At 31.1% G+C, this 25,007-nt stretch overlaps 1 protein-coding gene and 1 long non-coding RNA gene across 7 annotated transcripts; one reads left to right on the plus strand and one right to left on the minus strand.

The window, feature by feature from the left end:
* Window positions 1-233: 233 nt before the first annotated feature.
* On the minus strand, window positions 234-24,895 carry LOC125073146 (ileal sodium/bile acid cotransporter-like). 6 transcript variants are annotated; one of them, XM_047683858.1, is made up of 12 exons: window positions 21,140-21,283; window positions 8,520-8,696; window positions 7,216-7,368; window positions 5,350-5,480; window positions 4,952-5,071; window positions 4,287-4,461; window positions 3,940-4,202; window positions 3,664-3,850; window positions 3,067-3,142; window positions 2,469-2,482; window positions 1,555-1,690; window positions 234-367 (listed from the first exon to the last, which is right to left on the minus strand). In XM_047683858.1, the coding sequence occupies exons 2-11, from the start codon at window positions 8,680-8,682 to the stop codon at window positions 1,569-1,571; spliced, it is 1,404 nt and encodes a 467-aa protein (XP_047539814.1). In that variant the 5' UTR covers window positions 8,683-8,696; window positions 21,140-21,283; the 3' UTR covers window positions 234-367; window positions 1,555-1,568. The 6 variants fall into 6 exon arrangements, with proteins under 6 accessions (XP_047539814.1, XP_047539816.1, XP_047539811.1 ...); XM_047683855.1 differs by having other exon boundaries at window positions 256-367; window positions 1,584-1,690; XM_047683856.1 differs by lacking the exon at window positions 21,140-21,283 and adding an exon at window positions 24,672-24,895 and having other exon boundaries at window positions 273-367; window positions 1,584-1,690.
* LOC125073147 lies at window positions 18,918-21,941 on the plus strand. The gene is made up of 3 exons (XR_007120028.1): window positions 18,918-18,987; window positions 19,129-19,299; window positions 21,894-21,941. It is a non-coding gene; the product is annotated as an uncharacterized LOC125073147 (long non-coding RNA).
* Window positions 24,896-25,007: the final 112 nt, after the last annotated feature.

Consider the following 25,007-nt stretch of genomic DNA (forward strand, 5'->3'; position numbering starts at 1 on the left):
TGTATACGAAACGCATATATTAAAAAAAAAAGTTATCAAAAATTTGTTCTTAAATTTCATATAAAATATTTCAAAACATTTTTACTCATTCATAATCAATTAGTTTCTCCATTAAAATTAATATAATTGTATAAAAGAAAAACAGCAGCACCACAGACAACTTTTTTATAGTTAGACAAAAACCTTTAAAATAATAAATCCCTACAAAATCGAAGAATGCATCAATATATCAATCATAAAAAATATTGATATATTTTGGTCTATGGCTGATTAAACGTGAAGATTTTGTTGGTAATAATTGTAGATTCTATTGCAACGTAATAACTGGTATACGGTGAGCTTACGAAGAAGATGACCAATTCTCCTCCTATGAACAAAATAAAATATATATGAAAAAACAAATGGATTGACGTTAAATAACTGAATAATGTTCAGTCAATAAATTAGACTATGTTAATGCGTTAAAAAATGTAAGGTTCCGTATTTAAATACACGCAATTGACGCACTTATATGACGTACATTGAATTAAACATTACAACGTATTTTAAATAAATCTATCAAGTTTGCAGATATTATTTTATGGTTTTGTTTTCGAATATTGCAACCCCAAAATTAATATAACATTGAATAAAAAAGAATATTATAACATTACAAAAAAATATGTTTCCCATAATATTCCAATTTATATGTGCAGTGCAATTTATAGCTTCAAGAAGTATCAACATTATTTACAAAATATATAAATAAATAAAAATAGTTCATTAATATTATACATATAATAGATAAATATATTTGATAGCTTGAATAATTGAGTTATTTGGTACATATATACATACCAAATAACTAAATTATTGAAGCTAATAATTAATTATACTCTACAAGATAGCTTGATCTTTTTGACAGATGCAAATTTTTCTGATCGACATAACTTTGCAATGATGACATATAATACAAAAGTAGATACAAGTGTTTTTAGTCATTTTCTGTTATATATTATTGATTCAAAGTAAAATTTAACTAGAAACACTGAAAATAATAGACGCTTGTACAATGTTACATCGGTCGGACGGTAGTGACGCGAATAACAGGCAGTAACTGCTACAAATATCGATTACAAAGAATCTTATTAAAGATCATTGTTAAGTCATTGGTACGAACGGGGGTCCTTTTAGTTGGTGGCTCTTTAGCTGTTATAACTCTTTTTAGAAAAACAAGTTAAATAAAATTGAATTCTAATTTGATTTACGCATTCCATCGTTCCATCGACTGTTACATATGTTATATTTTCTGTTTCTCATGACTAGCCCGTCTGTCAAAAAGATCAAGCTAACTTGAACAGGATATACAGGCACAAGGGATATAACATCACAGTTTCTGATATTGCTGCCTTGGCGAAGTAAGGATCCGTTAATATTTCTTACACCGCCATGTCTATGGGCTGTGGTGACCACTAACTTTCAGGTAGTTTTCAAAATAAAATAAATAATAAAATATTTCATTATGAATAAAACTTCTCGTATTCTAAATTGTTTTAGTAGGTAGTTAAACTAAACCTTCTTCTAAAGTCCTAAAGCATTGAGACCTGTTTATTTGACATCAATGGTAGAGATGACGCCGGGCTCAGGGGCCTCGGAAACTGGTTTGAGGTCGTCCTCCAAGATTTTTTTGTGGGCATTTCTGTTTCTGACGCTGTGGATATAAATTTCATGGTTATTATATATTTATTAAATATAATTTAGCTATTTACAAAGCTGAAATTTAATTTTAAAAGAAAACTTTGTTTATATGCTGTATAGAGAAATAAAACCAAAGACAGGCGATTAAAAATATATTGAACTTCAAATTATAATTGATAAAATAAAATAAAAAATAATATCATCCTAACGATAGTCTTATTCTCTACAGCAGTAGTAACTTCACCATAAAAATTGCTTAAAGCGAGCCATTTGTAATTCGAACATGAGAAATAGTGTAATTTATTTTACCTAGAATCTTATAATCTAGTTCAAATTATTTTAAATAGGAAGGTAAAAAAGTACTTGTATACTTATACTGGTTAAGCAAAGAGAGGTATTATATGGTATAAAATGAATAATTCTATGTCAATCTTAAATCCATTGAAAATATATATTTGTTCATAATAAAATGGAGAAGGGACTCAAATAACAACATTCAAGTCAATTAATTTTAATTACATAAATGAATATCGTGAAATTTATTACTTCAATAGTGAGTAAAAGAATTGCGTTATCTATTAATAAATTTAAGATTGTTTAATAAAACAAATTACCGAACGCTCATTGGTCGCCTTGCGTCATCGGTTGCTATTGACCAATGACCATTTAGAAACTAGAGTTAAAAGTTCTGACATTGAAAATACAGAGTATACACATTTCTCATGTTTAATATCACATGCATTGACAACATCCCAAGCGACCACCACCCCTTTATGATATTGAATACGTACGCTTACATCCCCTGCTATGGCGCGTATGGGAATGATGACATGGTATGGAAAATAGAAAATTTAGTCTTAAAAACTTTTGAATACCGCATAATTTCAGGATTGGACTAACCCACACATAACATTAACCCATTCTGTACTTTTAATAAGTGCATTATTTGTGCATTTTACCTATTTTTTTTTGTATTACCATATACAATAATGTGAAAAACGGTTTTACGTAGAAGATATTATATAAAATAAAAAAAAGATTTTTTTTTTAATGAGTTTGATAAAACTTCCATCATAAGATTTTCAGGTCATATAATATTCCTTATGTCGTCGAGTAAAGTCAATAATTCTTAATTAACACATTTTTTGTGCACTAAAGAGCAAGGGTAACAGTAAACCCTGTACTCAAAACATAAAAATGATCCCAGAACAAAAACCCAATCAATCGAATTAATGAATCAATGAATCCCTCGGGAAAGCGTGTCAACCACTTGAATCTTATTTTAAGAAACACTAAATATATTCTTTGCAATAAATCTCTTAGCATTTCGTTTAGAATTCACAACAACACATCAACTTCACTCTTTATTTAATATAGTTTTATACATACCAGGACATAATCTTCTGTATTATGTATACGATGGTATTTGGTACAGGTGTCATGATCGCTACTGACACTGGTACCACTGAAAAAGCAAAATATACTAATTTAAATTTTTGGTCAAAAATTTATGTTATAAAGGATATACATATTATGGACAGTATGCGTTTATTTTGTAAGTGCAAAATAATTTAAAGTAATTTCGGGAGACAAAACATTGTTCAGAAATTGCAAAAATAATATTTTGGTCTTTAAACGGCCTATAAACGACCTAGCGTGTAAAGCCTATGTGATATATTGTGGCCTTAAATATTCCTTTGCTCTCGCTACTCCATAAAGTACTATGTATACTCCGTGTAGATAGAATATGGTAGAATTTCTTCCAAAACATGATTTATTCACCCAACTGAAGCCGACGTTCCTTTTACCGCCGAGAACGTAATGAATAAATAAAAATGAAGCATGTATGACTCATTGACGTCTAACCGGATTTGAGTTCGTAATCGGTTAAGAAGGTTCCGTCCAGACGCAGGAGAAATCATCGTAATGAAGCTATCTACGCGGGTTATCTCGGCTCAAGTTTGCTATTAAGTTTATTCTGCTCACCCGTGGTGAGGTCGGCCTCCGGCTGTGGCAGCGCGTATCGCAGCAGGAAGATGGCGATACCGGTGTTCTGGATACCGATTTCGACAGAAATGGCGAGTGCGTCTTCGTGCGACTGTCGCAGCAAGCGTGCACCCACGTAGCCCACAGCGTAGCCCAGCCATGGGATGCACATACCCGCCACTACTATCTGCAATTATAACGATTGTTGAGATTTCTTTTTAGATTCTGATGTGATAGTACATTACGTACAAATCTCATCAATAATTTATTACTAACCTCCCAAGAGAACAGTTCAAAAATGTACAAATTCGTCACTATTGCGAATATGATGATGAACAAGAGAAGTGTGGTCGAAAATCCTTTGAGGATCCGGACCATGAACGCTGCCACTCTTGGCGTGAGCTTCTGCATGGCCAAGCCGATCATTAAGGGGATAATGAGGCCGGCGACGAACGTAGCTATACGAACGTATGGCACCACGATGCTCGCATTTGCGAATACAACTTGTCCGAGAGAGAACAGCCAGGCTGGCATGAATGCTGCAAAAACATTACAAAATAAAATAAAATATAATTGTATTTTTTTTTAATCAGTCAATTCGAATATAAATAAATTAAACCTACCGAAGGAGGCCAGGGTAGATATGGTGGTCATGGCCAGCGATAAATTAAGATTTCCTCCCAATATAAATGTCCATATATTCGACGCTCCGCCACCGGGCGATACGCCCGTGAAAAACATTCCTAATCGCATAGCGGGCGAGTTCGGGAATATAAGAAAACCGAGACCGAATGATATCTGCGGAAAAAAATTAACACAACTTATAGGTGATCAACTATAAATATTTAACTTCCTTATTAGGGTTATAATACTATTGACAAAACACGCTTCTGACTTACGCCTTGTAGGCATTTCTACCATCCTCTCTAGAATATAGTAAACGGGGTTAACACAATAGCCCAGTTGATTCTTATAATCTTGTCACGTGAATAAGATCATCATCAACACCTGTGATCAAGTGACCACCGGAATAGATTCATTTTACTATTCAAACGACCTGAAGGTATTCAGGCGCACGAGCAACTGTTTTACGTGCACTGATACTGGGATTTTCCTTGAGAAAAACACAATAGCTTTTTCAATCCAGAACCTTGAAGTCTGCGCCCTTATATACTAGGTAATAAATCAACAAGAGACAAAGGTTTGAATATATTCTACCCAACAAATAAATAAAGTTTACTTAACAGTAATAAAGGAGTTGAATAAGTAAAAGTTAAAAAAATCTTACCAGAGGCATAAAGATGAACTGTCCACACATACCGATGGCTGGACCGATGGGTCTCTTCAGCACGCCCTTAACAGTGGGCCAGTGCATCGCGCATCCAAAGTTAATGAAGATCAATGAAACCTGAAAAAAAATGGCCATTGCTTCGATAACTTTTATATAACTTAAAACTAACTTTGTTATTATATAAATTTATATGATTATGTAACAGGCTATACTTAAGTTAAGTATTAAGTATTTTATACTCGTGGATAACACGAGTTAGTTTTTTACAAATAATAAATAAATACATAGCTTAACGATGAAGCTGCAATACAATATAAATTGGTATTTGGTGGCAAAATATGGCTGGTGTATTAAGCCATATTTATCCTACAAAAAACATTTAAAAATGAACTTACAAATACAGCAACACTGGTTGTGAATATTGTATCTATAACTCGCTGTGGCCTAGTCACCGTAATTGGTAGAGTGCCATTTGCGATATACTGTGCAGTACCACGATTTGCTTCTACAACTAATTCTGTTCGACCTGAAAAAAAAAGAAAAAAAAACATTAAAAAAATATCCTATATACTATTTTTGGTGTACTTAATACAATATAGTTTTATAGGTTTTATTTTTTACTTTAAATCCACAAACATATTACGAAGTCTTTAGAAAAGAGAAAGGGATTAATCTTAGGTAGAACCAACATTACGATCAGAGTTTAAATTAAATTAAATCTTATAAAATGATTTCAACTTTGTCCTTAAAACTTTCGGACACGGCTTATAAGGCCCAAATGCGCGGGACATATTATGTAGTGTATTTATTTTGCTTTTTTCTTTTTCTCCATTCCTAAAATCCGATTAGGAAATCGTACACGACTGGGAAGAGTTCATGCGCAGAACGAACGGTTTTACTTACTTTTCGAACCACGTAAGTTTATACTCAGACAATGCACTGCAGACTATGTTTCAACCAATTTTTGGAAGTGTCAAAACAGACTTTGAAACTGCCGACTCCGTTTCAAGCAAACCCATTAAATAATTACCCGGGATTTGATCCCAAAAACCTTTGCACCTGCACTATTACAAGATATTCGCTAAATCAACGAGACGGCGATGAAAGTGATTGTGAGTCTACTTGGGTAACGTACTTGTTGAGTGTGAAAGGACAGACATCAAGATCATTGAACCTAGATGCAGTAATGAATTCGCCTCTCCATAAAATTCTATATACAAAGTAAATAACATGGTAGCGTTTTTTTTTCATGTATTAAGATATATATATGTATACGCATCTCTTTTTGGCAACAATGCTTTTATACTTAATAAAATCTCTATCGCTCTCCGAGGTAACACTGATAAAATTTGATGCTAAATTCGAATTCATAAGATTCATCGCTTGTTTAAAATGTAAATTTAATTGTGTATAAATATTTAATCCACATTAAAGGTCATGTGGGTAAACGATAATAACCGATAAACGAATGCAAAGTATAATAATCAAGCAAATAATTTTTATCGAATATTGTGAATATCATTTAAAAATAAATTAATATCAGCCCGATTACATTTCGCAATTATAATATTATATAATAAGAATAATATAAATATATCTGTATATAAACTCCTGCTAGTTTGCCTACAGTCGGCACCAACCTTAAAATTGTATACATATCCGTTTTAATTAAACTAACAATCTCCACAGGCTTTTGTTTTGTATCGCGTTTGTAGTAGTGCTGTTGGCCCTACTGGCCTTTACAACGTCACCGTAGACGTTAGGGCGAGTACTAGACTCAGCCGTTTGAAATTTGAGCCTTTTCGAGCTCGAGAGTGACGTTCGTCCTGAGGGTGTCTCCTATGAGATCGCACCTCGGCTTAGAACGTAGTCGGTGGGGAAAATCTTCACAGGCGTATTTGCTGTGCCTTTGTATTTCTTATTTATATTTTGAATCGACATGATTTTATTTCAAGGCTCTCAGTTGAATTTTCTCGATCAAAATTTTAATGCTTTAAATTCTTTATAACGTTATATTTTTGTTAGTGTTCTTTGCCTGAAGTTATATAGTTTATAACACTATCTTTATATACTATCAAAGATTTATCTAATGCAAAAAATGAAGCAGTCTGGAACTATTCTACAAGTAGTCACAGTTAAGTAGTACGAACTGTTCCAATTGCACTATTTAATTTGACAAGTCAGCTGGCATTGTGATGGAAACTGAAGTCTTTACGAAATACATTTTGTATTTCGTAAAGATAATTAATAATTCTACTTACCAAGAAAATGTCCATCCACCCTCAATCTGCCATAAAAACTACCCTTATTAACATCTAAATCTGTGAGGAGATACGTTGAATTCCATTTTCCTGACGCTATATGTTCATTTTCCGTAACTAGCGATAATTTATCACCTACTTGCAGATCTGATCCTGTAAAAACACAATTCATATTATTAATAACGCGCAAATAAAGCTGGATTACGATTTGGTTCACATTATGGTATTCAGTTTTTTTTTTTTTTACAAAAGGCAAAGATCATTATTCACCACTAGAAATATGCCAAAAAATTGTTTGTTCACAATAGTTTTATTTTATAACACTCATTATCTTTAGTATTGCATTACTTAGATAGTATGAGAATAATTGTTTTGATTAAAAGGAATAGAGGTATTCCAATAACAGGAGGAGTAAAGACAAATAAAGAACTTTGACATTGAATTGACGGGATGTCATTGGTTTTTGGAGATCTTGAATAAATAATCTATAGCGTTTATTATGTATTCGTGAAAAAATGGTGTGTTGAATATCGGTCGGTTGTAACCGAGAACTTTGGAAGTAAAATAAAAACATTCCAAATAAGAACGGTTTTGTGAATAACATAGCAGAGCAAGTCGCATGAAATATGTAAGGTTTACTTATCTATTCCTTTGTCTATGTAATAAATAAGGTGTACACTTTTTTCTACAATTTCCGCAAATCAAGGTATTCCGAAAGTATACTATTAAATTTGTTGGTGTTTACATATAAAAATATATAAATTGATCCATAATTTATACAGAGTGATTTTCGATATTGATGATAAACTGCGTATGATAACGACTAAGTATATTTATGGAAGCTGAGCCAGATATTATAAACAATAAAATATTCAAAATGAATAATAAAAAATAAACTTAGTTTGAATAAAATAAAGCACAAATATATCTATCGTTTTTTTTTAATTAATAGACTCAGACATTGTAATACCACGGGTAGGTTGCGTATTTACGTAACAAACATACAATATTATTATTAAAAACAACTAGAACTTGTTTCTAAGGTTTTAATCATGTTTTTCCTCCGTTTATAAATGTTCAATGAATTTTAATTAAATTTTTAAACAAATAATTATTATTAAATTTAAGAATGATTGCATGTTATATATCATTAAATTTATATCGTGTTCTTGCGTAAATAAGTAAACATACAATTAGTTAAAAAAACAGAAGATTATTTTTTTGTTCATTAAATTGTCTGGCTAAAGTTTTAATTAAGAAAAAATGTTTTTTTTTTTATGACTAATTAAAGTATATTTCCTTACCTGTGACAGTAACGTTGACGTAATAATATTCGCCCATGTGAATCTCCACCGTTTCCGACAGGAATTTAGCGAGGTAGTTCGGTGCTGCTTGGCACAGCACCCACATAGGACAAATTGCCACTATGTATAAAATTATTAGATGTAGTGGCCATATTGGACACATCCTGGATGCATACACTAAAACAAAGAAGATATGTATCAATATATATGTATATACATTATACCATACAGCTAAATAAAAATTACGAAGACATTATTCTTAACATCCTCGATAATATTGAGACGGTATTTTTTGGTTTGGACTACATGTAGTTTTTTTTATACCATTATGATATATAAATAACAATGTTATACCCTGAAAGCAATATATTCGCGTTAAGACATAAGTTAACAAGTATGAACTATTCCGGATTCACTATTAACTTCGACGTGTTAACTCGAATAAAAACCGAAGGCGAACGTCAAATAATCCGTAAAAAATAACTTAGTGTAACATAAGAATAAAGCATTCAGTTATGTCATGTTTGTAAGCATTGATGGAATACTTTACTTTTACGCGTATAAAATACCGACAAAATAAACTCACTTTTGTTTAATATATTTAATTCCTAATTAATAAAAACTAATATCACAATATTTACTAAACTAAAACACTTTGTACATTATATGTACAGCTAAGCTAATATTATGTCTGGCTGGACTCGAAGCCAGACTTAAAGAGAACTTATAAAATTTTTATTTTATTAATACGACCCTAATTAAATTACCTTTGGCGAATTATTTTGGCGATAATTGTATCTTTATGTCAATCGGATAAGGTTTAAAATTGATAAGCAATTCCGCTTTGTTTTCGAACCGATCGTGGACGATGTCACGTAGCGATAAATGACGATAAGAATGTATTTAGTAAATTTATCAGTAATTTATCTTTAAGCTATTATCTAATAATTTAGGAGTTACAATCTGTAAGGATTCTGTGGTTTTACTAAAAAAAAAATAACTATTTCATGTTTTACTTATTTATTTTATACGTAAAAATAACAGTCAATGAATGTTCCACTGTTGGAGAAGGGCGTCGTCACCTCCAACGTCATTCCAAACTTCTCGAGTAGAGAGGAACTTGCTACTACGTGTTGTGGGTTAGTGGATACACATGTGTCGTAATTTCAATTGACACGTGCATTTCCTGACGATGTTCTCCTTTATCGCCGAGCACGAAAACGATTATATAATTCTTCGTAACCATAAATTAAGTCCATGACAACTACGTGGTGCTGGGTCGGGTTTGAATATTGACGTGTTGTACAGCCACTGGGCCGTTACTTAAATTTCGCTAACATTTTTGCTTTGAAAAAACACATTGGTTCTAGTTACAATCACAATTCATAAAAGCTTTTAAAAGTGAGTCGTTCGTGCGGTTTACTCGACTGTTATCAGAATATTTAAATGCTTGTTGATGGGAATCCTAATGAAGTTCCAGTTTTTTTGCACTGAGTGCTTCATAAAAGGTTTTATATGTTAAGGATTTATATATAAAAGTTAAGAATAATAACAAGGTCCGTTAGTTTATACTAAACGTAACTTACCTGTTGTAAGCCGTCGAAAAATGATAAAAAACACTATTCTAAACGAAAGTATCGGATACGTTTTATTAGAAATTAGTCGCCTGCGATTTCGCTTGCATTTTAGGGGGTTAGTTATAAAGAAGTAGTTTATGTCCTTCCCTTTAGCTCAAGCTTGCTTTATAATTTAGGCATTTATAATATTGGTACAGATTAAATGCTCCGATCACCATTTTCTTACAATTTACAATCTGTCTCAGAATGATTATAAAGTATCAGACCCTACAGTGCGATGAACAAATACAAACTTTAATATATATATATATATATATATTATATCAAATGAAAACTTAAATTTAAATATGATAAATATTCAAAGTTGTATTTTTTGTAAGATAACAAATAACAGAAGCATAGGTGTTGTTATCGTTACGGAATGACAAATATTGTAATACTATGCAAAGATGAACTACTTGTAATAAAATATTTAAATAACGCTATAGATCTTGCGTATATAATTATAAGATAGTATGCTTTATTATCTGCACAATAGATTGAATTGTTGAATGCCACAGTTTCCCGGTTATAAAACCTGTCCCCTTATAGACACATCTTGTCAGAAGCTTGTCTTGGCTATTTCAATGGAATCTTGTTATAATAATAAGAACAATTTCTTTGGGATTCATTCGATTTTTTTATTTATAAGTAGACTGGCAAATGTGCCACCTAATGGTAACTTGACACCACCGCCCTAAGAAGAAGGCACTGTAAAACATTTTAACTATCCACTAAATCGTCAATGCGTCACCAACTTGAGAACCAAGAAAGTATTGCGCCTACAGTTACTAATATACTGTCACAAGGGACCACAGCAGTTTCTCGAGCAAAAAAGGCTCTGCCGAACAACATTAATATACATATATCACGACCTATCGGGAAGAACTACATGGAAGTCCACGATTATTGACGTCACGACTTAATTGATAACTAAGTTCGTTTTAAGTCTGACTTATTTCGCCTTGTCATCATGACTTGGTGTGACGGTAAAGGTTATTTTCAATTACTATCGATAAATGAAGGACGGCTAACACATATAACAATTCGTATTTTTCTCGGGCAAAAATATTAACCATTCCTTATATGTATATGAGCCTTGGGGACTATGTATATTGCGCCTGTAGTAACATTGGCTCACTCACCCAGAAAAACAATAATACTCAGTATTGCTGTTTGGCAAGTTTGTGGTACATACACGTACAGTCAAGTCAAGTAAACAAGGGGTATTTACGAGGATACTACCTAAGTTATCTATGACGTATAGGAAAACACGTATAGATAATAGATAGATAATATCTTTTGAAATATAATGTTATCTCACTAAATTGGGTCATTTATCTAAACGTTGTCTTTTAACGTGGGTAGGTACTCGTTATCTTGTTAGAAAAATAGTCAATACGATAACTCATCTTCGTTAAATATCCTTTTGACATGTACATAGCGTATTTTTTACAATAAATTAAAATACCAGTCTATAAGTATTGCTTTACGGCGTTTTGTAGTTTTTCGTGTCAACGTCTTTAAATATTGAGTTTACGCCGCCTACTGTTTCATACGTACCTCACTAGTATTTATCACTTGTTAAAATTCACAATTTTCATCATATTTTTGGACGATATTCTATGATTTCCTTGCATTCATTTTCATCATTAATAAATTAGTTAGTTATTACTTATATAAGTTTCATTTGTATATTTTAAGTTAAAATATGGACAGCATTTTTAACTTATAGCTGAACTTGTGGCTTTACCCGTGCGAAATTTATAAAACTATGTATAGCACACAAACCGCCACTCCGATTTTCATCCATCGGGGAGTGAATTAAAAAAAGTTGCCTATGTACTTACCCGGTACTAAGTATAGCCATATATAACTTTATCTAAATCGGTTCGGCGGTTTAAGCTTGAAGAGGTAGCAGATAGAGATAGTTACGCATTTATAGTATCAGTGTAGATGCAAAAACATGAAATTCACGCTTGTAACGTCAATATGTCAATTTGTACTATTAATAATAATATAATAAGTAGTTTTACGGAAGACCCTTCACTATCATAAATTAATAATTCTATATAATAATAATGGTTTATGCTTCTTGAAGGTATGTATACCATGAGGTGACCCAATATTTGCCTATCTTAAAATAAATTCTATAATATGCTTCAGCTATGGTCCATGACTTAAACATCAACGGCCAGATCCCCCCCCCCCCCCCACGTGCAACGCCTAGGTTTTCTACATTCTCTTCACCCTGGATGAAGAAGGGCCTTGGGTGCCGTGAGCTTAAATCAGTCATTAGTGACTGTTTAACTATATTTCAAAATAATATTTTATATATTTTTTAACTTAAAAGATTATCTATTATACTTCTATACTAATATTATGAACAGGTTAATTTTTTATTATGTATGCAGGGGATAATCTCTGGAACTAATGATATAATTCTAAAAATGTTTTCACTGATAGTAGAAAGCTATATCGTTCCTGAGTGCTATATAGTGTAAATTATATTCATATCACATTATTTTCTTTACTAATAAACTAAGCGTGTCCGGATGGGTCGCATATTATATACCCGATAACTGGGAAAAGTAGAAAATATCGAACATATGTTACAACCTATTCGTTTAAAGTAATAAAACCAATATTTTTATTTATTAGTAATATTGATTAAGCTTCTAAAACAAAGTGGTGCTCTGTTTAAGTCTTCCTATCCGTCAAATATTGTGTAAAAATAATGCAAATTAAGCTACAGCTTACAAATAAAATCTTCGCGAATACATATTAATACATTTTGAATAATCGTAACTTTGCCGTGTTGTCCGTATTTTTAGTAGTTCATGTGGCCACATGTTTATGTTTTCAGGCAGCATCACAATCGAACTTCCGGGATTTCAATTTTAATTGTAGTCTTTTTTTTTGTTTGCACGTTTTTATTCTCGTGTGCCAGTCTTATTCACCACAAGGGTTGATCTTAGGAATCTGGATTTGTAGGCTGATTTGTACCTATTCAGCCTGCACTGGCCATACGACAATTAAAACTAAATGTTGTTAGAATATTAGAGCCTTAATTACTTTATTTCAGCCAATAATTTAACTGGCCCTAATCGCGCTTTAATCGTAATGATTTGTAAGCCATTCGTATTGTTCGTTATCATGAATTCGAGAACAATAGACACTTGTTTGTTAACAGGACATCGTCTGTCATTGTCAGGCTCGCTATAAGATTATTATTGCCTCTAGTTATTGAATGAATGCGAATTCCTGATAGCCAGTTATTGTTTAAGATTATCAAAGCTATTTATATAAGTATAACCTTATCATTTGGATGCTGCTGTAATGTCTTAACATTTGTCATAATTTTGGAAAATTTAAATATTAAAAGTTCTTAACATTGCTGTCTATATGTGTGTATCGTAATAATAAAATATGGCACTGAAGGATTGACGTACACTCACAGCGTAAGCAGCGAGTGGGTTTGGAAGCATACAATTTTACAAAGAAGTTACTTATGTAGGATAGATAAGCAGTGTGAAAATAATTTTGAAAAATTATCTCGTAAGTTGGGTTATAAACGACCACTTGCTTATTTTTAAAGTATGAAACATATAAAAATTTATAAGGTTTCGGTAATGCGGATCCAGATCTAAACACATTGTTTATATTTTTAATAAGAATATTAATTGACATGATTTTAATTACAATACATAGCATAACATCACAAAAACAAGTGAATTAAATATGTTATTCTGAAATTTCAATTGCTTTGACTCTCTCGGACCGCGCCTGGAACATCTATCATATCTCACATATTAATCAAATAATTAAATTATAACACCAAAGACACAGACAAGTGACTATACCCAATGAGCGCCAAATGCATAGATGCCAGATTAAAAAAAAAAACAATATAAAATAAGAATTTATGTTAATCGTTTATGTCAATGATAAAGTAATTATTAACCTTGAAATTGTCATTGATATTAACATTACTTTGTACGGTCTATGCGTACGAAAATTGTATAGGTACTTTTGAAACGAAGAGTTTCTTAAATTTATTATTAATTCTCAATAATTACTTGAGTGAAACACCAATTACCACTGCAACGGAATTAGTCATCACTCTAAATGCGCTAAATAAAGAGACTTGTTCGCAATTTGCACGTAGGCATTTGATATCGTGCAGTGTAATTTTCGATATCATTGGACACTTCAAATATCGTCTTCCTAACTGAAGCTTAACACGAAACAGTAAAGAATATACCAATATGTGTGTATAGTATGTACACGATGTCTAAGCCCTTTTTTTGAAGTTCTTCCAAAGAGTGAGAAATTTGAGTTTAATAATGTTAAGTTCAGGATCATTCGTATTTTATAAATTGGATTGTAAAAATGGCAATAAAATAACCGGTTTAATTATAAGTCTAACAGGCCACAAGATTATTTTATATATTTAATGAGGCGCTTGTTCTTAACTGTTTCTTGGAATGTTTAGTGTTTCTTTACGTGTTGTCATTTAGTTTAGAATTTTTTAACTTCAGTTCAATTTTAAAAGACGGGTATTGATTTTTGATGTCGTAAAATGTTTGATACAAAATGAACGATTTGATACACACAAACACGAGATGTTAAAAGCTTACAAAAATAAGGGGTTTTGTCAAAATCTGATGATAATTCACGGCAAGGTCGAACTAGGATATTTTTAATTATAAGTTCCTTATTTTATTTATTTTTTTCGTAATCGCAACTGTTTCACGTATTCTGCCTTTTGATACGTCACGTAATCCGGAATAACCCTGCAGTGAATCACAATTCGAAATAAAACCAAAATGGTGAAATAGAAAAAAAAAAAAAACATTTTTTGACAGATTTATGTGAAAACCTACACACAAAAATATATATGCTACGCTAGATTACAAACATGACACGAATTATTCAAAAAGATAACATATTTCGTATTGTATATTTGAATTGTGTTATTTGTGTATCGTTCACGGATTCTTGGGTAAAACGATAAAAATTTAATATTTATGCGGAAATTTTATATGTATATTAACGATCCTTTTAAAAATATTAAAGAAAAAATACCACGCACATAAAACATAAATAAATTAAAGCTAAATACTATAATTTAATCGTTGTTATAAGAACGTTTACAAGTACAAAGTACGAGTTAAAAATACATTACTGAGCTACAATTGTAAAATAATTAATTTAACAGTTGAAGCGTTTTAAAATAGAAACAAAAATATCGTTTAGGATTTAAAAACACGATAACTAAGTGTTTGATACATTGGTTAATTAATCAGTTTTAAGTAAGTCGTCTTATAACTTGTCATAATTTGTGTCCGTGACATATAATCATTGAAACACTAATATCAATGTTTATGTGTTTTAAAGTTGAATTTCTGTAGTTTGTTTTTTAATATAGCTTTATATCAGACATTATCTGTATTTGTCAAAACAAAATATATTTTGTATTGCGTAAGTTAGTTTAATCTAGTGTCGTCATATTTTAGTGGGAACGGTTAAACTGGAAGATCAACTATCGTCACGACTCCGTTGAAACCTGTTCTAAATGTATGCTGTATAGATAACATAAAATATGTATTTATTAAAAATTTTATGTTTATTGTTATAAAGAGCCGTCATCGCACCGGTATAGCTTATACTTTATAAAGGTTTCAATTTAAGTGTTATAATCATAAAGAACTGATAAACTTTATAACTTATGAGGTTTCTCCGCCACCTCAAAAAAGGGGTAAGAATATGTATGTTTTTCGCAATAACTTAGGGTTATCACTCTACGTCATGATACCAAAATTGGGACTATAAACATTTTAATTTTTTACGCTCTACAATTTAGGTTATGTGAATTATCCACATACGGTTAACCCTTATTTAAATATCGAACGAGAAAGTGATACCGTATCAGTTCACATGTACTGGACTAAGCAAAGAGTTTATTTGGTAGGGCTGTTTGCAAGGCCACTCATCATATTATATTCTACTGTCAAGCAGCAATTCTCAGGATTTCTGTGTTTCGGTTTAAAGGATGATTAAGTCAGTGTAACTACAGACACAAGAGACAACACTCAGTTTCTAAGTTTGGCAGCACATCGGCGATGTAAGGAAATGTTAAATTTCTTACGGAGACATTGTTTATAGGCAGTTATGAGTGATGACCACCAAGGATCAGGTGGCACGTTTTATTGTATATAACGCTTTAAAAAAAAACTTCTGATCTATATTAATAACATCAATATGCCATGTAATGATTTGGATATTTTGTTACACGTATACATAATAAACAATTATAAATAATATATTTAAATTTATTTATATAAAATGTAAAAACTAATTTAAATAATGGATCGATACAATTCATTATCAAATGTATATAGTAGAGTATGTTATTGTGCTATTCTTAAATAAAAAGCGACTACTTAAGACTATTATACTTGTAAATAAAATAATATTTTATTTACAAGTATAATGCGGTTAATATAAAATTTAATATTTTTTCACTGTCCCTATGTAATATAATTAACCCTTTCCCAGTCCCGTATATGACACTATAATTATTGACTGTAATTAGTAATCAATTAATATTTTCTCACATGACAAAAAATAGTTGCTAGCATAGAAAAAAAAATCCAAATATAGATTACGAGTTTAATCTATATTATGTCAAGGATTATCAGCTCGTGGCTTTACTAGCTGTAGTATTCCATTGAGGTTTACAAGACTGCAACTAAATTACCTTGACCATTCTATAGCGTTACATATACGTATGTATCGCTTTGCATAGTATGAATCCCATTTATATATATCATCAATCATCCTATATACAGGAAACTTTTAGCATGTGTGTGAGTTATGAGTAAAAAATGTAACATTTTGTTAATAATTTTTTTTCTCGTTTGTATGTAATTAAACACAAATAGAAAGTCATTAGTGGTTGCTCGGTTTTAAGACCACAATCATAAAACAATGGGTCACATCGGCTAAATATGCTAAATATTTTTGCAGATAATTTATAGGGTAGGTAAGAGCAAATCATGTTAATATATTACCAAACATCAACCAATCAATTGTTGTGATCAAATTTGAATGGTTAAGGACCTCGTGATATTACAGAAACAAGGAGTAAAGATTAAGTTATTTTTAGGCGCCCCAAGACATGGAATATAAGTTATTAAGTTAATAAAATCTACTTCTTTCAAAGCCAATGGCTACGGACGATTCTCCCGCAAGTAAATTATTTGCAAGAATCCTTATAAGATAATTAAAAAAACCAAATAGTCTAAGAGCTTTTATTGCAAGAGATTAATTAATTGGGACTGTCCGCAAACCATAAAAGATGCCCGGCACTGAACTCCAACCTATCAACCTTGGTTATAGCAATTAATTACTTTCCTGGTATTTGATAAGGAGTGTTAATTCAGCGATTACATTCAAATTGTTATAAATTATTATTAAACATATTATTTATTATAAAATGCAGTATAAAAGTTCTTTGGTTCTTTTTCAGATTGATTCACTTCCACCCTTATAAGAAAGATATGAAAATATAATATTAAGACAAAATCGTATAAGAAATAAATATTCGCTTTTATTGCCTGTTTCCCCTGAAGATTCAAAAAATACCCGCTAGATTATAAAAGCTTATTTCGGAACCAAAAACGAACCTCTTAAAATAAAATAAACTCTTGTCAATATGGAATACTGCTGCCCCTAGGTGACATTTTTTGAATCGTCCACGGAAACAGACTAATTACATTCGATCATAAAATATTGAAAACCGACTTACGGTAGTTACGCTATTTTGATACGAACAATCGTTCAATTCACTATGATATCCGTGAAAATGAAAACTAATAAGCTTGCATTATTTAATCATCATTTAATTTCAATTTTGTTGTAAAGAAGTGGTAAGAAATGGGTTATTAATAATAATAATAATTGCATGTATTCAAATAATAAGAAGAATACGTTTGTTGGATTATCTAATTGATAAACAGATGCCGTGTTTTATCTTTAAAACAGTTTACGTTTATTTTTATATATTTGCAATAAATAATAGTTGGTAGGTAGGTTACAACTATTGTACGACCGATTGCAGTCATAATCACAGGATATATTTATGCTGCCGAAACGATGCGTCATAAACTCATATTATATATTAGGATCTAATAGGTGAGGTTCAGTTGTTCCAGTCTATATTTAGGGATCTAATCTATGGACTTAATTACATATTTATAATATTTTTAGTTAAAGGAAAAATTAAAACAATAACAAAGTTTGAAGCCCATAGATGGCGCCGTTTTAGAAATAAAAGTGATTTGCTAGTATACATTAAACAATAATAGTTTATACTTTGAAAAATACTTAATAGAAATTGGTGAAATTTTTATGATGGATTTCATAAATTGTAGATTGCTGCAACATCTGTATAGTTATATATTAAAACTAAAACACTCCTTTTCCATTTCAGCCAAAAGGCTAGCAACAAGTTTGATAGTTTCTGTATTTTTGTGAAAAAATCAATATTGATACAAGAATCGAAGTTTATAATCATACTTTATTTACAACTTAGAGAGAAAAGTTTCGAATTTGAGCGTTAACTTTTTTATATAGTTACATCTATGTATAGTTATAGTATTAGTTTCCTCTTGACTGAATGCATACTGCATTTTAACTCATAAATATTTAATACAGCCAAAGCAAAATGTTTCCATAAGGTATCTTGGATAAGCTTGAATAAAACATTTGCGTTTAAAATCCACACTGAGACGTATTGACGAGAATAAAAACGGAATATGCAATCGAGTGTGAATGTACGTGCGAAGGTCTTTATAAAGCTCTGCGGTTTCACTCTAATATAACTCTTATAGGCGTAGACATAAGATCTATATATTTCTACATAAGATCTATATATTTCTACATGAGTACCATGGAAACCAGTTTTAACTGCAACGTTTTTTATAAAGACTCGCCATGTAATGTACGTTCTGCGTTATCGAGTCTACTTTGAGAAAGGATCCACTGACATATTTTCCACTGACGATATTAATTGCTTCAAAGCATGCGCTTTTCCTTTTCTTTTCAACCAAAAAGGAGTCGACCCTATGAGAAAATCTTCAATTGCAACAAGCTTGTTGGTAAGTAGGTCTAAATCTAACCTACAGTTATAAAATGTAATACAACAAAGTTACGTTTCCATCAGTGTGCGAGCGTTGGAAATATCTAAGGAATAGTATCAAAATCTAACATAAATTGTGTTAGTTGATGTTCAATATTGTTTTAAATTATTTCATGACTGCGACGTACGATCATATACATGATATTTTCGAGAAACATAATACCTTTATACTCTTATGTTTCGTTTTTTTTATTGATAACACTATAACTCGTCAATTAACAACAGAGGAGAAAATGTACTCAACAGTGTTGTCTTTGCCTATTATAATATGGATAATATAATTAAAAAAAAAAAAGATAAATTTGTCTTCTTAGTGCGTCTAAAGCGATCAATGAACATAATTAAACATAGCTAAAATTTAATTATGATGCGGACTATACAATATTATTTCCAACAACATTAATTCGTTTAAACTATTCATGAATATTAAATATTTGTTGAATTATATTTTTTCAGGGATAAATTTGCACATTTCAGGTAATATCTATTACACATCCACATCCTTTCAAACCATCAATCGACATTAAGAAATATGCCCACTTTGAATGATACGTGTATATTTATAGTTAATTTTAGTAGATGTTTTTAAATTGATAATTACAATTTTATAAACATGATTCTATCTTCGTTCATTAATACAAATAAAAAGCGCATATCATATAGCGTATTTATAAACTTTTTACTGTTCAGTTATCTTTATGCAATTGCTGTGCAAATTTTTTGTACATCGAATGCTGTGTAAAAAATAAAACTATATAAATGTTTAATTGTTTAAATGTCATCCTGTAAATATCTTACAGGTGGTCTAAAACCACTTTTCTTTAGAGCGGTTTGAGAAAAGAATGCTTTACGCGGCTTACAGTAGAGTGAACTGGCAACAATCGTCACGCAAGGAAAAAGCGTTATGCTTCCCTTCTCTCTATTTTATATCTATTATAAATATCTCTTTCTATATTTTGTGTATAGGTAACCCTATACACAAACAAATAAATAAATAATATTATTTAAACTACATATTTTAGTACTAACATTTTTATTCATACGAAATTTTTAAAAATATCTTTATTTCCTTTCATCGAATTATTCTCAAACGTTGTTAATTTTTTTTCGTTTTTAATTATCTGTAATATAATATATAACGTTCTTTGTTCTAACCTAGTGACCCACGATGCACCTCTTTTTACACGATATTATGCCTAAACATCGAACATAATTATAAAATAAAATTAAGCACACGAGCATTGAGTGTTTCCTAAGGTCCTTTTCAATTTTAGCCAAAAGGCTAGCAAGGTAAACGAATGTTTAAAAGTTATACGTATCTTAATGACTAGAATATCAGTTAATGTTAACGAGATCATCCAATCCAAGATATCCATACTGGTTTCGTAAGTGAAACTTCACCAAGAAGTGAAGATCATCCTGATTGTGCATCATACATAATGAAACGTTATACGAAAAAAAAGTATTTATAAATGAATTAGGTCGATATAAATAAATGTTAGGATAATATTCTTTTAATATGCACATAAATAATACGAAGGTTTGTAAGATGATTTGTTTATTATACCAATTAAATGTATGCATATATTTCTTAAATTCCTTTTTAATTGTTTGTTTAATCTTATTCTAGATCTTCCACATTACGCAATTCGAATATTTTTCAATGGAAATTTATCCGGAAACTACACAAGCGAATCATTATTTACATACCTTATTTTAAACACTTAATAATTGTTTATATATTCTCAGACATAGTAACATGTAACGCAATATTAAAGTAGATCACGTGTTCGACTTACCTATCAAATGACGTAACAATAATAAAACAGGCTTCTAATTCAATTTAAGAGAAAGTGACAAACTCGTAAATTTAATCGTCAAACGCGAGGCGGCTGTCGCGGCACCGCTTGCTTTCGTCACTGGCATAAAATTCGCCGTAAGTTCGCACAGCCAATCAGAACGAATGCTGTCCCCCACTTAATGTATCAAGGCTACTGAGTATCATACCGGGTTCCCGCTCCAAGAAATCGCGACTCGCGATTGTATCAGTTTTTTTTTAAAGTTTAATTTTACTTTACTACCATTTTAATAAAGTTATAATCAGATTTTTTTTAACATTAAATTACATACTACATAACGTACGTATCATATTTTAAGACAATTGGGTAAAAAAAAAATGATTACTCTTTATAAATATTTTATGCTTTGCTATGCTCCTACTTACTATTTTAATTATTTTTATAAATGTTGTCCCTATTTATAAAAATAATGCCCCTCTCTTGTCCCCACAAGAGGGTCCAGGGTCCGGGGTCCGGGGTCCGGGGTTATAGCCTTGGTCCTTCTCTAAATTTGGTCTCGGTGGTTACATAAACTCTAGCTCTGCACGCTGTTTGTAATTGATAATGATGATCAACCACGTATTCTCTTGCTTTGGAAAGCATGAAAAGCCGTTGGCCCTGCTTGCGACTAAAGTTTCTAGAGTTTCTGGCCGTATCTAACTTCTGTTCCATCAGATTATGAGAATTTGGGAATAATGCATATTTGTTTTTGTAGGGTACACATTTGAATGTTAAAAACATTGTTAACATATATCTTCTACACAATTGCTACTGTTCTGTAACTTCAAATCGACCCCTACTAATCAAAAGAACGTTATCAATCACAATGGTTCACTTCAAACCGGAGCTCATAAAGTAAGCATAGTAATTTTAAAAGAATATGAATTACACAAATAGGATTAATGTTACGTCAGATATGATCACGATTCCTTATAATATTTTCCTAACTTTTCAATTGAAGGATATAACCAAATTGGATTATTTGATATAGGTTATTAATGTTACACCATTAATTAAAATAATTACAAAATAAAATTAAAATGGGTTTTTCTGTGACAGTATATTCCTGTTTCTAGTAACTATTTTTCCTTATATAATAAGTCTTAAATATAGTAATATCAATTAACACATAAATAACTGTGATTTTCAAATATGACTAAGGTGAAGGAGAATGCTGTTTAATTTTGAAGATAATATAATCTGTAGTAATATTAAAAATGCTTTAGTCTAACGTCTGTTTATCTGTTGCTCATTCACGACCAAAACAGATTGTATTTGATGAAATTTGGTGTGAAGCAACTCGAAGCCCAAGAAAGAAGATAGGCTACTTTTTGTGCCTAACACGTGTAGACGAAACCCTAAAACGCAAGCGAAGCCGCGGACGACGCGGACAACTTCTTCATTACTTTAATAACAACAATATTAAATGAATGGCAATGCACTTTTTATGATATCGTTAAGTGGAGTGCAAATGGGCCAGCTGATGGTAAATGGTCACCACCGCCCATAGACAATGGCACTGTTAGAAATATTAACCATTACTTACACCGCCAATGCGCCAACCTTGGAAACTGAGATGTTATGTTTCTTGTGCCTGTAGTTGCACTGGCTAACTCACACTTTAAAATGGAACACAACAATACAGAGTACTGCTGTTTGGCGGTAGAATATCTGATGAGTGGGTGGAACCTACCCAGACTTGCACAAAGTCCTACCACCAAGTAAAGCACTATAGCCTGCTCTACTGAGTGATAGCTCATAGGCCAGCTGTAAAATAGATCCCATACTGTTAAAGCACTAACCATCAGGTGGCCTTTTTGCCAGTCCAAGTATATATAAAGCACAAATATAAAAAAATGAAGAGTCACAAATCATAGTTTCTTGTAATGGATGAGATCAAAATAAAAATCAGGGTTATAATTTTGTTATAAGAAGAATGGTCTGCATGTTTACCTTCATTTTAGGTGTGGCCATCTAAGGGTAAAGCAATGCCTTATTAATATATTGTTATAATTTTTTGCGATTCTGAGCAGGACTAATGTTTTTTTTTTTTTAAATGAAACTTCATCTTGAATGTTTTGATTTAAGAAATTTATTAAACAAAACAATGAATCATAAACACTGCAAGAGGTTGGTTAATTTCTCGTTTTGGTAGTCACCTCTCAAACAACTTATTTTACATGTAAATATTCGAAACTTAATAAAATATTCGAGTTTCTGTTACTCTGTTAATTAGTTTCTTTGTATACAGTTCCAGGGCTTACCCATCATGTTAGCATCATTCGTTCAGTGTCTTATAGACATATATATTGAGTATCAATCCATTTTAAAGATTGTACTGAATCAATTTAGGAATTGTGTTCAGAACAGAATTCGTTATTGTAAGATAATTATGACATTGAAATTTAAGTGTATCAATATCTGGGTAGGACTTTCTTCAAATTAATCATTACACTGTATATCGTAATATAGTATATCTTTAAAATATGGTTTTCTGTAAAACAGCAGGCTGCATGTGCATTTGATAAGTTATGGCCGCAGATGATAAGTTATGCTTTTTGGATATTTTGTCCTGTTTTTTCATGGTGTGTAAGGTTAGTTTTAAAAATATTCTTCAAAACTTCTGCCATTTGCATATCAATATTTTCGACTTAGTAGCTAATGGAGATAGTGTTTCATTGCATTGTTCATCCACAGGTTCTGAAAATATAAAGCAAATTTGTTTTAATTTTTGTTTGTTTTCAGTTTAGTGATGTGTAATAATAAAAAATAAAAAGAAAATATTACCTAAAAATACTACTAAATATTAAGTACAGTATAATTTTTTTTAAGAAATGTTTGTTGAATGTAGTTGGTTCATTTTAAATGGAACTAATGTAAATTGCTTACCTTCAATGACTTGGTTTTCTATATAATCTGGATTATTATGGAAATAATTATTGCACTGGAGTTTCAGGTTAATTCCAAAATTAGTTTTTACCGGGAATATATCAAATACAACCGGAAAAATTATGAATACTGTTGTTAATGTCAGAACAGGTTCACTTTATGTTTACTTTAATCCACTTCAATTTTAAAATCTAAGATAGTCTGATAGTAGATAATAAACCACACACAAAGTATGAATAACTCATGAGATGCTTGCTTTCTTTGGTTAAGGTCTCTGGACCAGTTTATGTACCTATTTTTTTTTTTATTTAATTGTAACACTTAAAAGGATAGGATGAGTATAAGCATTCTAAAGTATTATATATGAAATTGGCATAAAAAGTCACATCCATTGCTGTAAGTTTATTTAAGAAGGCATGAAACGTTGATTATGTAAAAGATATGGAAATGTAAAAGGTACTTCGAGGTAATTTTTGACACTAAGTTATGTCATCCTTATGATCATACAATAAAGTAACTTCAATTAATTGCAGAGCAAGGTAATACGCACATCTTTATGCATTACAACTAAGTAACTAAATGTTGTAAAAGAAAATGTACTTACATTATTTCTTGGAATTTCTTACTTCAAATTCTTGAATGGAGGATAACTCTCCTTTAAATGTTAAAATCGATGACACGACACTATTTAATTTTAAGTCTTTCAAATAGTTATTTCGTCAAATATTTTATACACATTTTTATTCATACTACAACTTTGTGGAGACGTTTGCTCAAAGTTGCAAGTCGATTTCTACACAGACACTCTAGTCTCAAGTAGTCTCTACTGCCTAGATAGTGTCATAGTGACAGATGACAGTTGGAACTTGGAGTTAGCATAAGACAAAAAAACATCAAGTGTTTGGCACTTGATAATTGACAGTTTTAAGTGTCGAAGAAG

Source organism: Vanessa atalanta, chromosome 23, assembly GCF_905147765.1.
Source record: "Vanessa atalanta chromosome 23, ilVanAtal1.2, whole genome shotgun sequence".
NCBI lineage: Eukaryota > Metazoa > Arthropoda > Insecta > Lepidoptera > Nymphalidae > Vanessa > Vanessa atalanta.

Coding starts and splice junctions, on each gene's coding strand:
- LOC125073146 (XM_047683855.1), bottom strand. CDS start 8,682: ATGTGTCCAATATGGCCACTACATCTAATAATTTTATACATAGTGGCA. Junction 7,369..8,519: donor CGTCAACGTTACTGTCACAG/GTAAGGAAATAT, acceptor GTGTTTTTACAG/GATCAGATCTGCAAGTAGGT. Junction 368..1,583: donor CATTGATGTCAAATAAACAG/GTCTCAATGCTT, acceptor TTTTGTTCATAG/GAGGAGAATTGGTCATCTTC.